This window comes from Scophthalmus maximus, chromosome 8 (assembly GCF_022379125.1).
Source record: "Scophthalmus maximus strain ysfricsl-2021 chromosome 8, ASM2237912v1, whole genome shotgun sequence".
In the NCBI taxonomy this organism is placed as follows: Eukaryota; Metazoa; Chordata; class Actinopteri; order Pleuronectiformes; family Scophthalmidae; genus Scophthalmus; species Scophthalmus maximus.
Genome location: NC_061522.1, coordinates 6,154,660 through 6,169,521, shown reverse-complemented (window position 1 = coordinate 6,169,521; position 14,862 = coordinate 6,154,660). Strand labels below are relative to the sequence as shown.

The following is a 14,862-nucleotide window of genomic DNA, read 5'->3' as shown; positions in this document are numbered from 1 at the left end:
ACATTGATTATAGGTGTATTTCTTTTTTTTTATACATGACTTTTTCTGGCCTTTTTTTTTATTGTTGGTGTATTGATGATTTATCTGTGAGTTACTGGATATCTATCTATCTATTCAGGTGATTTTTGGAAAAAGATTAAATGTTACTAGATAAAAAGTGCCAAAGGCAATTTGGCTTTAATCTCCATCCATTCATATGCACAAATAGGTCTCTGCAGTGCTTTGAGAATATCCGTACACCCCTCCACTGTTTCCACAATAACTACAAAATCCCTTTTTGAGACATTCTCACGTTAAAATTGTGCCATACTATTGTTCTGTGTACAAAGCGTGCATGACTGTCAGCACCAAATTGTTTAGATTAATTTCATTGAAAATGTAACTGTTGCTACAAGTATATGCTTATTCTGTAAACCATTCTGAAGATCCAGATTTGATTGACAGTGTGGACCTACAGATAAAACACACCACTGAGACGGCGTTCAGCAGCGTCTGAGGATTAACCAGATCCTTTTAAATGTATACATGTGGGTGTGGTGGGTTTGTAATTATGAACCTAGACATGAATCTAAACAGCACCTGGACTTGAGTAAACACGTCTCAGTTGACTACAGCGATTTGAATCCATAAGTGAATAATAGAAGAGACTGTGTAATAATCTGCCGCTTTTTATTAGAAAAGGAATAAGTAAAATAAAAAAACAAGATGAGGCACAACAGGTCGACTTAAATTGTAAATTCTTGTAATAAGCTTTTTTTTTAGCCCCATCTGTGATACTGTCTGCATCTATTCTGTTGCCCACTGTCAACACGCCAAATGTACTATAAGATGTTACCGTGCTTCATATTTCTTTGTTGGCCCCTGTCCTGGGTGTAACTTTCCATTTACAAGCTTAAAAAAAAAAAAAACCTCAACAAAAATAACAGACACTTAAAGAATTGAAACTTTTATTTCCCCAAAGAGGTAACACGAAATTCTGATTCCTTTTTAACTCGCCACTTGTTTACGTTTCATTAATACAAAGGAAGAGATCCACTAGTACACACTAGTACTATCACATCGTTCTGTAGGTCTTGAGGAAAAAACAACAACCAAACAACCACAAACGAAGCCAAATGGCCGCATTGGTCATAGACAAGGTAAAATAGAGAAAACTACAAATATATATATATATATATATATATATATATATATATATATATGCACCTATTTCGGGGAAATGGTCAAGGTTCACAACCCTCAAATCGCTACAGTGAGCCATAGTCAAAGTACAAATCGACAAGGTGAAGACATGACAGCTGGTTATAAACACCAGAGCGCATTAGTCCCCTTTGAAAAATATACTTTTATATAAAGCCCAATGAAGGAAACCGTTAGCAGCTCAGGTAAAGGTCTGCTGGTCTTTTAATTTTTTTTTTTTACAAAAGACAAAAAAAGTTTCTCATCATCATTGTATTTTGGTTTACACCTTACATATCATAGTTCTTAGCGATTTTTTGCAATTAGTCTCCAATGCATAAATATGCATGTGTGCAAATGGATAAATACCCATCAGAACAGCATCTCTTCAAACAGATTGAGACTCTCCGAAGTCAATGGACCTTTTTCTATTAAAAACAAACGTACGGAGTGTTTAGACATGATACAGGCTTTACCTATATCACTGGAGTGTATGTTTGTTCATGCGTCTGGTCCATTCTCGGCCATCGAGAGTTGGTCCTGAAAACTGGTAGTGAGAGCGCCCGTCTCCAACAGTAAGACCAGTTAGCACGAAGGAGTAGAGCGGAAAGAAATTATGAAATCAAGGCACGTTTCGTCACGTAAGACTGGTCCTTCATTTTCTCTGGAATTTAACACGAGACATACTCATTCAGTCATATGAAAAACAGGGTAATTCTTAAAATCATTTGTTTTAGTAAAGATCAAATGCGCCGTCATTTTTAACCAATGGGGAGGCACCAATGTGGCGTGTTCCAGGCAAATCAAATAGCTTGTAATATACGAGTATCTCTGAGCTTTTCAAAGGCGTCAGGCGTTGTGGACACAGCGAGGTGACACTATTTGAGAAACAACTGACCGAGTACAAATTAATATTGGCTTCCATTACGCAGAGGACGTCAATTGAGTCGGCGCTCCTTCAAATGTGTTCCGGACAAACATACGTGGTCTGAGTGATTGTACTTGGAGCTGTCCACTGAGATGGGACCGGTAGGAACAGCGACATAATAATATGACAAAATGGCATTTATTGTCAACTCTTAAATCTCTGTTTAAAAAAAGGAGCAGTTTGACATTTTGGGGAATACTTGAACAAGAATATGAGAAGATCCATACCATCCTCCATACCTGTGTCAGTTTAATATGAAGCTATAGCAGTCGGTTAGCTTAGCATAAAGAATGGAAATAGGGAAACAGCCACAAAACCACAAAATGGTTGTTGTTTTTTTTCACTTTGGTTTTAGTATTAGTGTCATTTAGAGGGTAGGGTTTTTTTTTTTTTTTTTAACTTCTGGACATGGTCATGCTAACTGTTTCTAGTCTTTATGCTAACCAACTAACCAGTTGCTGGCTTTCAAAACTGACATGTACAAGATGGTGTTGATCATCTCATTTAATTCTATGCAAGAAAATCGAAATAAAATATATTTCCTAAAATATCAAACTGCCACTTTAATCAGACTTTGCTGGTATGGCGATCACTTCGCAAGTGCAAAATTCCATCTGACATCTGAAAGCAATTGTGCCCCGTTTATCACAACACATGTCAAGGCAAATCTTAAATATATATGTTGAAAAATATTTTTTCCTGATTAAGCATGCATCCCGATCTCAGCCAAGCTGGTTGGGGCGATGTCAATAGTGTGAATAAAATGGCAGACGTTTCCGATCCTGCAGCTGCTCTTACAGAGCCAGCGTGTCTGCCGCGCTGGGATACAACATTCATAAGCTGCAATACAAAAAGGCCATTAACAGTTTCCCGATGTGTTTAATGCAGCAACTCCTGTTCAACATTTTTTGTCAAACAGCGTAAAAGTGCATTTCCTATTATTTACCTGTAAAGATGAAAAGAATTGTTTAAGATCAAGAGTAAAACAGATTGTTGTTTTTTTTCTTTTGCACATTTTCATTAAAAGATTAACAATTCATAGATTTTGAAAATCAGCGACTGTAGAGTTGAAGGGAGAAGAGGGTTTCCCTGTTGTTTATTTGTACAATTTGACAATTCCTGTCAAAACCCCAAACTGAGCCACTGTGGCTTTGGAACGAGTGATTAGTGCTCTTCCAGCCAAGACGGACTGTCCGCACCTGGCATTTTCAACTTGATGTGGAACTGCTTGAGTGTCTGTTCCAGCTGCTGTTGGTTTCCAGCGTAGTACGCAGCGATGGCATTGTGGAACAGGATGAGTTGATTGTGCAAAACCTTCACCTGTTTGAGAACAGGGAGAGGAAAAAAAGGAGACGATGAGCACATTGAACTTTAAGCCGATATGTCTTGGGCAGAGCTCGGCTCTAGCTGACCTTGTTCTCCTCCAGGAACTTAAGCTTGACAGAAACGTCGTTTCGCATCCTCTCGTACTTCTCACGGTGGAGCTGGAACTGCTGCTGCGACTGCTCGATCTTGGGCATGGTGATGGCATCACGCGGCCCCAAATTCAACTCCTCCAAATCTGTGCGGTATGCATCGTACTCAACCCTACGGATGTGACATGATTTAAACATCATCAGAATGTGCATGGAAACATCCCACATTACAAGACATATTACAAGTGCAAGGTTGGCAGAAGTTAACCAATGACTAACGTATCTTCTGCGGCGCAGCTCCAGTTCACCAGTTATATATATATTATTATGTCAACAAAACTTTTTGACATTGTTTTGACTCTTTAAAATGCTCTAATCAATATTTGTATATTAGAATGTGTCAGATGACTTTGTGTTGTGTAAAAATGTTGCTCATGGTGAATTGTCACGTGGCTCTGCAGGTCACCTCAGTTTTACGGAGCATTTTAACGTCTTTTAGTTCATTGCTTTGGTCTTGTGTCCCAACATTTTTCTATTTTGGTTGTCATTAGCAAGATTCCTCCAAATGGTTCTATGAAGGTCAAACATATTTGTACACATTACCTGGCTACTTCATACTGTTTGATGTTAATCATGGTGTCTTCGATTGTCTTGTCCACGAGTGTGTTCACACTGGCGATGAAGAAGGTGATAGCACCCAGCAGTGTCTCTCCATTTTTAGACAAAAGCTTTTGGGTGTCAGCATTGTAACCAAACTCCTCCTGAAACACAATTATACACACATGCATAAGTATTATTAAAACAGGCACATTTATTATTATTTATTGGTTTACCCACAGGACAAGAAATTGTAATCTATGGGATCAGAGTTGCTTCTGGAATAATCCAAAAATCAATACATATAACTGGTAAACTTAGTTAAAGATGATAACAACTTATCCCTATGTTCCTAATCTGATTGATTTCAATGTTGAAAAATAGATGGACTCACATGGAGTTCTGGTGACTTGAGGCTGAGGTCGGCAAAGGCGTCGCCCAGCTGCCTCTGCGTCTGCATCATCTGGGACAGCTGATTGGCCAGCGTCTGAGCCAGCTTGATCACATTCTGGTACTTTCTCTTGTTGTCACGCAAGACTTCGATCTGAGCCTCTAGCTCCAGGTCGACGGTCTTCGAGCCTCGACCCAGCTTCTCTGACAGGATCTGCCTGGTACACTGTAGAGGAAAGCAAGCTTAGTAACACACACAATACAATTTTAGAAAGCCACTGGTGACTGTGGGGAGTTTGTATTTAACTCAAAAGAGGAGGAGGAGACAGAGGGATGAAAGAGAACATCTAAATGACAGAGTATAGCCAAACTGCAAAGTCTACAACAAGATATCAGTTATTGCAGACTTCAGTTTGGGGCATAATTCACTTTTCCACATCCTAATTAACTGAGAGATAAAGAGGCTAAGAGAGGTGTGGCAGAATAAAGGAGGGACATAAAAATAAATCAAGGACAGAGAGGATTACTTTATATGTGTTGATGCTCCACTTTCTCACTAGGTCCAGTTTTTCCATGGCGGGGTTCTTTAAGTCATCTGAAAGGACCAGTGCTCCACCGACTGGCTGTGCGTTCATTGCGCCTGAACAATTAAAAGTCATTCATTCATTTAGTGAGCAATTACGCTACTGGATTTGCAGACTAGAATGGTGAGGTGAAAATTAGGGAGTTACATGTCAAGTTTTCCAGTTATAAAAAAAGAAGAAGTTGTAATTAGATTGTTGCGAAGACACTGAAAATCCAACACAGACACACAATGCTAAATTAAAAAGGCATTAGAAAACACTGATGACATCTTTGATTATTCAATAATCAGGAAAAAACAATTAGTCATGATGCTAATAATCGCAGTAAAAGGGATTAATAGTGCTTCACTGAGTTCTGGGCACAGATGGGAAATACTGAAAGATATGGAGCCCTGGAACCGAAAAAGTGTAGGTAAGGGTTATCTGAAAAATAAAAAATAAAATAATAATAATTAAAAATAAAATAAAAAACAATATACATCAATAAACAATAATGTTAAATAGCTAAAATGTAGTGTAAAAAAATGCTATATACCTTTAGCCAACAAGCTAATGCTAAGATAGCTAGCTAGCTTATGAGCGCGTCTTGTTTTCATTGAGGTCAAGGTTATATTTAGAAGTGGTAAAATCGATTAATTGATTTGATTTTGATTTGAAGTTGAAGGTAAAGTATAAGATGTATACTTCTTTTAACACATAATTTAAATAAACAATATTATTTATCCCAGTATATTTCTATTGTGCTAGCTTTCACTACATTTAGTCAGTTGTTGGGCTCCACAGAGCGGGACTTTGGGTGCCAACTTTTGCGAGGACAAAGGTTGCAAGCGGGAAAAATCCCAACGAGATTAAACGTGAAAGCAGTTTTCTTTCCAAGCCAAGCGAATGCGTTGGGCATCAAGAAAATGCATTGGATCTACAGATCTCTAGATCTTAGGAAAATGCCTCTAAGGAGAATACCAACACTTGCAATTAGCCATTGCAAAGCAGAGAACTACTTCAATTATCCCAAGACTTATGCAAAGGCAAAGCTTGCAGAGCCATTAAACAGGAAAGGAGAGGAAGAGAGGTTTTATTCTGAATGGAGCACAGCCTGTGGGAACAAGGAGAGGTGAAGAAACTGATGAAAACCCAGAAAGGTGCAGTAGATTGTGGTTAATTTAGTGTGCAAATTATGGTGATGATTCAGTATCATCTTGTTCATACTCCCATCACTGCGAGTACCTGTCTCAGCCTGACTATCGCTGGCAGAGCGCGCCAGGCGGCTAGCAACAGCCGAGCTGGGAGTTACAGGTGCCACGGGAGACGTGGGCAGGCTTGCTGACCCTGGGAGATATTCAGAGTTAGGATTCGTTAGTATGTCAGCGTTCCGTCTGCACAAGTGCAAGGGGGAATTTTGAATTGATGTTGATATCCCCTTCAGTTGTTGTTTTTCGCTCTTCCGGTGTTGAAGGATGAATGTGTTAATGAACAAAAGCCTACCTCATCCATTGTAAATAACATGGAAAATAGCCATGGCAACATTTAGTCAAACGGTCAACAACAGCTTGCTGCTCTATGGGGAGATTTTTATTTGCATTTGTAATAAGGGGCGTGATGATGAAAAGGAAAGGAGGGTTACAACCTGGAGATCAGAGGAAGCTCATTAAATTCAATTGGATGTCCGCCTTCACAAATTCAAATTTCATAGACATTGAAAAACCATAAGTGCAGCCACTGGGAATACACAGAGCATGGGACGGTTTGTAAACGCTGAATGCTGCAAAGAAATCAAATAATGTAACAAGCTGACAAGGCCTTAGGAGTTTCTAATGAGCTGCTGCATCACAAAAGTCAGTGAGACATACACAAAACTCAGACAATAACAGTAAAAATGGGAAGTGGATTGTTTACCTTTGTATGGTCCTGATTCAATGATTCCCTCTGTTGTTGAAGCAAAGTCACTGGAGGCAACACAGGACTCTGAGAAGTTTAGGGGGTTAGGGCCGCTGGGATACGAGTCCTGTGGAAACACACAGGGTTAGTTGTTCCATGCAGACAGGCAGCAAAGGTCTGTAAAGGGTTTGGTGTACTCCAAAAATTCAACAGGCACCTGTGACTCTATACCTAACTCCTGAAATCCATTGGTGTAAAAGTGAATCACCAAAAAATAGATAGAATAACTTCTATCTTTGGTGAAAATATCACTAACCTTAGCTGAGATATCCCAGCTACTGTTTGGATCAGTCACTCCTGTAGCTACTTCTCACCTTGACTGTCAGAGTTCACCCCTGCGACAGAGACTGAAACATACCCTGTAGATCTGTAACTATGTCTATTAATCAGTTGCCATAAATGAATATGCAACAACTTTGACAAAAAGTATTTTTCAACTTATGAATGTCAAATACATTTTTGGGTTCCAGACATTAAAATGTCAAGATTTAACACTTTTCTAAACCATTAAATAACTGAATATCTGAGTTGTTGGTCAATTTGAATTCTCCTTGTGTTAAGGGAAATCAAGACATTTTCACACTTTTGTGTCTTATATGAGTTTGCTACGAATGAAAATATCTGTTAGTTTCAGTTCCACTATTTTGCAAATGCAACCGAAGACACTGATTTTGCAATTTCTTTTGCTGTTATTTCAATCCAGATGTAGAGATGATATCACGGACACGTGTCATAACAATGGGCGGTGTTGTTGTTGTCAAAGACATCATCTTTCAATCCAAGGACCTTGAGGGCCTATTAAAAGTTTTGCTTGGGAAGCCAGTACACTTTCTCAAACGTCTCTGAATAAACTCTTACCCTCTGGAATACTGTCTCAGGGCTCTGGTCCAGGTCTCCATTGCTGGTGACTGGAATCTCAGCGGCTGAGCTTCTATGGGACTCCTCAGCCATAGTGCTTTCCTATAATGGGGAAGGTGAAATGAAGCAGGTTATTGCCCAGAGCTTCCCCTGACAGCCTGAAGAGAGCTCATCATTAAGACTCAGGGTCCACTAGGTGGACACAGTAGCTGTGGACTGCCATCTTGTGGACACAGCCATTGTGGAAGTTATTGGCCTGGACCAATAAGTCCTAAAAAAAAAAAGGTACAAAACAACATAATTTGTAGATATGACAGTTTTGCTTCACATCTAACAGCGGTGTGGTTGAATGCAATGAAACCATGAAAAGTGTGATTATTCAACAATCTAATACCTAAAACATACAATGAATACAGTACATAGATATAAAAAATTGAAGATATGTATCCAAATTGTCCAAGCCCAGCTAATTACTAATAGAATGTAACTGTTCTGTCCAACCCATACTTTCTCAACAGTTCCTTTCTCGTTCATCTGGAGGACAGGATGGAGGATGGGCGGCTTAGTGAGCTTTAAGTCAGTTATGTTGCAGCATTGCAGCATTTCCCAGGATACGTACTGTTGTTCTTGTGAAACAAAAGGACACCGATTTTCAACTCTCTAGTTTTTCATGTCAGTGTTTCTTTATGTTCAAAAGTGACATCAATTACCTCAGTGCACCCTTTGTGTCATGGTTTAGTCCGTTTGTAGTCTAATTTGGAAAATCTTGTGCTGCAGGAGCATGCGCGGGACAATGCTCTCCATAACGTAACATATGATAGGCGTGTTTAAGTCTTCATGAAAACACAAAATTCGCGGCCCGTGTGGATTCAAATGACACAGTGACACATTGGCTTGCGTCGCCGCACATTTACATGCTGCTGGATTCCAGGAAGCACCAGGGTGGAGATTTGTGACCATGTGAGTTTTGTTCAGACTATAGCCCATTGCTGCAGGCTGAAAATACAGCTCTGCTAGTTTTAGTATTTTTTTCCACCAGACCTAATCACTGTGGACTTGGGAAGTATGCCACATACCTAATCACTATAGAGCTCTGCATGAGACCACTGTAATGACACACCTGGCTAAGGGGGAACCACTGAATTGTTAATTTTATTTTATGGTAATTATTGGATCTTTGAACAAGGTCTGTCATCTATGGCCCTCGACCAGTGTGTAAATAATGTAAATAGCCACCAGATCACCAGGTAACAAGATCTGGGTCTCGTCTAAACTGACCGGTTTCCCTGTGTGAGTTTAAATCAACTGATATCGGATTCTAGTAGGGAGTATGAATTGACCAAATAATCCTGGTACACTTGAACTGCACAAACCTGTAATGATGCACCTGCACACACAAAATCAAAGTAGGAAGTGTGAGGATTTCAAAAACAAAGTAGTAAGTAACCTAATACTCAAAGGAATTGTTAACAGTCCAATTGAGAGAAAACAATATAATGAGAAACATATTTATTTACTGTTTCTTAAAAAGAAAGTTTAACTCAAAACATAAAATCTTAGTAAAGTAAGTAACTAATTGATAAAAACATTATCAAATACATTAAGAAAGGGTTAAAACCGGTTTTGAATGAGAGCTGGGCGTAAGGAAGCTGAGTTTGTTTGGGTGTTTTCTTCCATGGAAGTAAAAAAAAATGTCTTTCTTCAAAGCCAGAATCCATAATCAAAGATGTCTGATATGCCAGATATGTTGTAAGGACTTTGAATAAACTCAGCCCAAAGACCAAAGTCAAGCACTAAAAAATGATTTTATGTGCGACAAAAACTTTGACTGTTGTCATGTGACAGACATAAATACTTAACGGCCATATGACACCTGCACGGAGGCAGGCAGCACTCCTTGGCTTGTCCAGCCGCCTACTGACGAGAAGACAGACTCCTGCCTGACAGTCTTCTGTCACACCAAGTTTAACCAGGCTGTCTGACAAAGGCACATCTCAGCTTACATGCATTTAAAAGAATATATATAAATAATGTAAATAAAGACAGACTGTTTCCAATATTTGCTGAACAGTGCGGTTTTTCTAAAATCAATTTTGCTCCACGAAGCTGGATTTGAGTGTGTAAAACATACTGGAACTAATTCAATCATGGAGCCACAGATGATCGGGGGCTCTCAGAGCCAAAATGGTTCCACCCACCATCTGCAAACATTCTACAGGACAGCCTGCTAATAGTGTCGGCCTGGTGGAGGAGTTAAGTTGCTGTGAGTTACTCAGGAATATGTAGGGGCAAGGTTTGGCATGTCATGGTCTGCCATTCCCCGCAGTGCAGTATCCTGGATACAAGCTAACCTGACGAGAGAGGGAGGGATCGAGGGATAACAACAATGAGCTAATTGTGCAATTAGCTGCGTCAGCCAAAGAGCACAGAGTCACATCTTGCCTCTCGAGCTACACACACGTCGCACAATGCTGGATGCTGGGAATTCTGGATTACAACTATACTACACTTAGGGTTACAATTCTTTCTTTTTTTTTTAAATAAAAGGAGTTTCTATTTGAAATTCTTGCGATCTGCTGTGGAATACAGGCACTGGGCCCACAGCCTGAGGAGTCACACATTCCACTAACACAAGAAATGTGGGACTGCCCGAGAATGTGCAGTCAGGAGATCAAATCCGTCTCACTTTGCCAGCCATGTGACTGTTAGCATGTAGAATCCATGGGCTCTCTATAAACCCAACATACAACATTGTGAGGACATGGTATTTGCATCATGTGTGATTTAATTTACAGTGTGTCTGTAGAGGAGGGTATACTTACTAACAGCAGGAACCCTGAATACTACAACCAACAAATAATGCCTCAAACATATCATATCAATGCATACTGTATATACACTCACTGTGCACTTTATTAGGAACACCTGTACACCTGCATATTTTGTGCAATGATCCAAACAGCCAGATTTAGTGAGATACGGGTCAGGAGCTTCGGTTAATGTTGTAATCAGACATCAGAATGGGGAAGTGTGATCTCTGCTGTCAGGTAGGTTGGTTTGAGTAGTTCTGAAAGTCTCATTCTAAAGTGTTTATTCTGAATGGAGTCTGGAAAAAAAAAAACATCCAGTGAGCGGCAGCTCTGTGGTCGGAAACGCTTTGGTGATGAGAGAAGTCAGAGGAGAATGGCCAGACTCTGTGGAGCTGGCGGAAAAAGGCTACGGTAACTCAGATAGCTTACTCTTTACGACTATGGTGAGAAGCAAAGCATCTCAGGACGTTAAACCTGAGGCAGATGGGCTGCAAGAGCAGGAGACCACATCGGGTTCCACTCCTGTCAGCCAAATACAGGAATCTGAGGCCGCAGTCGCAACAGGCCCAACAAGACTAGACCGTTAGAAACTAGAAAACGTAGCCTGGCTTGATGAATCTTGAATTCTCTCAGACGGTGGGGTCAGAATTTGGCATCAACTGCATGGATCTGTGGATCCAACTGTCCAGGCTACTGCTGGTGGTGTAATGGTGAGGGTAACACCAGCCAATCATTGTTTGAATGCCACACCCTTTCTGACCACGTGCATCCCTTTTAATGGCGATCTTCATCTTCTAATGGCTACCGCCAAAATTATAATGCACCAAACTAGTTTCAAGAACCCGAGAGTGAATTCCCAGTACTTCAGTGGGACCTCACCAGCCACCAGACCTGAATCCAAAAGATCTTTTTTTTTTTAATGTGGTACATCAGTAGATTGGCAGCATGAATGTGCAGTTGACAAATCTGCAGAAATTATGTGATGTAGTCGTGGCAACATGGGGAGCAGGATCTCAAAGGAACTTTCCCAACATCCTGTGGTATCCATGCCACAAAGAACTGGGGCTGTTTCGCGGGCAAAGGGAGGCCATATCCAGAATCGTATTGGGCGGCTGTGGCTCAGGAGGAAAGGTTGAAGGTTGGATCCCCACCTCCTCCAATCTGTGTGCCGAGGTGTCCTTGGGCCAAGACACTTAACCCTGAACTTGCCCCTGAAGGCTGAGCTGGCAGTGTATGAATGATGTGAGATAGAAAAAGTGTTATTTACAGTAGAAGCGCTGTATGAATGTGTGAATGTGACTTGAACTGTTAAACGCTTTGGGTGGTCGATAAGACTAGAAAAGCGCTATATGAATACAGTCCATTTCTCATTATGGTGTTCCTTATAAAGTGCTTGGTGAGTGTATTTTGCATAATAATAAAAACGATAAATAACAATGAATAAATAACTTTGAGGCAAGCGAGTGTAATACAAAGCCAAAAAAACAGCAAAGCTTTGGTTATCCCCAAACACATGAGGAACATCACAGATCAGCACACTTAGACTCAGCAAGAAAGCCACCAACTGCCCCAATGAGCGAAGGCTACACCTGCTATTTCTCCTAAAACCTCCAGCAAAGCAGAAAAGAATCTGAAACGCACCGACCAACACAAAAAGGGAGAGAAACAAAGACAAACAAACGCCAGGAAAGAGCCCGCCACCACCTCCACAGCAGATCAAGATCAAAACAGCAACATGAAAACGTGCACTGTAAGGAAGTGCTAGAAGGCTGACTGACCAAAGCGAAGGTAAATATCACCTGTGTTTCAGTGTGAGAATCTCCACTCTCCTCTGGCGTTTCAGCGGTGTCTACATGGTGATTTGTCTCCCGCCCCCATTTATCTACACTGCCAGACTCGGGTGCAGCATCGCCATCCCTGCAAGTCGCCACACTCTCACTCCGAGTGTCCTCATCCTCCTTCTGAGCATCCTCGTCACCGTTTTCTGCATTTTCTTCACCACTGTCAATATCAATGTCGTACAGCACCTCATCTGTGCTACCTCTTCCCCTACTGTCGTCTACGCTCCCCTGCTTCACATCCTGACTCAAACTCTCCTCTGCTTTGTCAGCCTCTTCACAATCCATCTGAGGGTCCTCGGCCGAGGTCCTCCCCGATTCAGCCTCAAGACTAAGTTCAGACATACCTGAAAATAGACAGACAGGAGGGTATGAATGGATCCTACCAAGCTGGCTGACTGCTTATAGTGCACTTCACTACTACAGTGCAATAGTACCCAGGCCCCACTCTGTACATGTTTTTGTATTATTATATTAATTAATTTAGATAAGCATCTGCTTTTTCAGAGAGAACAAAAGAAATCCCTCTTTCACAACACTTACTGCTGTTAAAGATGCATTTCTAAGATTCTCAATTCTAGTAAAGCATCAAAATTTAATTTTTTTAAATTTTTTTATTTGCTACTGCTTCAGATTTTTTTTTTTTTACCCGTTTCACAAATTGTGACAATTTTTTAAGGTTGGTACCTAGAAATAACACATCAACAGGCACATTTGCACAGATCAAGACAAATACAAATGATGAATTGTGTTAAAAAATTAGGAATAATTAGGTGACATTGATATCGACATATTTAATTATTGTTTCAACAGTGATCATGTGTACTGGAAACATCTGGTATGTTCTCGCTCTCTCTCTCTCACACAAACAAACTCAATAATTACCAAACAAAATTGCAAATAAGAGTGGAAAAGCTGCTGTGATGGGTCAGCGCAAGATCCCTTCTATCTACCTGTGTAATACTGGCAAGTAGGACCAAAAGGACATTGATGGACGGGTGGAAAACTTGGCATTATAGACTCAGACTACTTACCAACCAGAAATCACAAATCATCTGTTATGACGACTCTCTGTCTGAGATTAAAATCACTGGCAGGGCACAGGGTTTTATCGGTTTGCCCTTGAACTAGTTGTATAAACTTGCACATTGCTGCGTGTGTTGATCTCAAGCTCCTGATGATCAATACACATACAAGGCAGGTGAACATCAGCCGTCACTAGGGTAATACATGGATATAAATATATGTATATATAGATGAAGAGATGTGAGCTAACTGCTCGCAAGGCAATGTAGAAGGTGTTCATGCTGAATACGTGTTAAACATCACAGCTGTTGCGACGTGACAAGTCGGAAATGGCTCCAACGTTCAGCGATGCGAGGTGAATTACCTGTTGCAGCGCAGTCACGTGACTAACGACGGGTGTCCGAAAGTAATGACAATACTTTATTTCATTTTAAACACACATGCAGTATGGAACGATCGGTGATACGGTCGGCGAGTTCCCCGCGACTCTCGCCCTCCCGGGCGGCTAGCAGGATGCTGAACCGCCGAGTTACCGTGGACGTAACAGAGACCGGCGACGTGTTGTTAGCTAACGTGGCTAAACAGCTGATAGCACACGGGACTTCACACAGACACGACGAGAAGAAGCTGTACGTGGTTAAAGTGACACAACCGTTTCGATGCATTTGCAACTCAGTTCCACGGGTGGAAGTGGCGACGGGCAGAACTTTAGTTGACGTTACCTGCTGTCTGCGGGCGTAGCTAACGGTTTAGCCGTGGACTTGTTAGCCGTGGTGGCGGCAGTTGACTGAAAACCCTGCTCGGTGCCGCACTGGGCTTCTTAACTTGAAGGGGCGTCGCACGCCTGCTTGTCAATGTCGACGTTGCACAGACACACGGACACGAACTTCTCATCGGCAAACCCTCGACTCTCCTCCACGAGATCACCGGTCGTGCGGTTTTGAAACCCCGGAAGACTGTTCCACCGCGGTGCGCTGCGGGGGCCCGTCCGTCGGCTGTCAAGCGAAGAAGCAGCAGCAGCAGCAGCAGGCGACGCCGTTTGCTGGAAGAGCGCGCCCCCTGCTGTTGCATCATGCCGTTTGCACTTTGTGTCCAATCTCTAAAATATACATTTAAAAAAAGACATAATTAGATTTGTTCGATGACTTTTAATGAGCGGTCTCGAGTGGTTCGAGGTCAGAACACGACACTAGGGCTAATGCATGCTGTTAGCAGCCTAGCTAACAGCAACTTTTCTCCCTGTAGCCGGCTAAGTGGCTACAGCTTCAACTCAATTTCCCACAATCCCCCGCGCGGGGGGGG

At 41.4% G+C, this 14,862-nt stretch overlaps 1 protein-coding gene across 5 annotated transcripts; it reads right to left on the bottom strand.

Annotated features, from left to right (window-relative positions):
• Positions 1–933: 933 nt before the first annotated feature.
• On the bottom strand, positions 934–14,825 carry arfip1 (ADP-ribosylation factor interacting protein 1 (arfaptin 1)). Of its 5 annotated transcripts, none has more exons than XM_035636162.2 (10): positions 14,283–14,825; positions 12,496–12,881; positions 7,887–7,988; positions 6,987–7,095; positions 6,318–6,419; positions 5,037–5,149; positions 4,514–4,735; positions 4,126–4,283; positions 3,520–3,694; positions 934–3,427 (listed from the first exon to the last, which is right to left on the bottom strand). In XM_035636162.2, the coding sequence occupies exons 2-10, from the start codon at positions 12,877–12,879 to the stop codon at positions 3,272–3,274; spliced, it is 1,521 nt and encodes a 506-aa protein (XP_035492055.1). In that variant the 5' UTR covers positions 12,880–12,881; positions 14,283–14,825; the 3' UTR covers positions 934–3,271. The 5 variants fall into 5 exon arrangements, with proteins under 5 accessions (XP_035492055.1, XP_035492056.1, XP_035492057.1 ...); XM_035636163.2 differs by lacking the exon at positions 14,283–14,825 and adding an exon at positions 13,569–14,201; XM_035636164.2 differs by lacking the exon at positions 6,318–6,419 and having other exon boundaries at positions 14,283–14,821.
• Positions 14,826–14,862: the final 37 nt, after the last annotated feature.

What these genes read in the sequence shown, in the direction of transcription:
- arfip1 (XM_035636162.2), bottom strand. Translation starts at nt 12,879, where the DNA reads ATGTCTGAACTTAGTCTTGAGGCTGAATCGGGGAGGACCTCGGCCGAG. An exon ending in CGATAGTCAGGCTGAGACAG is followed by an intron (nt 5,150 to 6,317) that starts GTACTCGCAGTG and finishes TTAATTGTTCAG; the next exon opens with GCGCAATGAACGCACAGCCA. An exon ending in AGTTCCTGGAGGAGAACAAG is followed by an intron (nt 3,428 to 3,519) that starts GTCAGCTAGAGC and finishes GTTCTCAAACAG; the next exon opens with GTGAAGGTTTTGCACAATCA.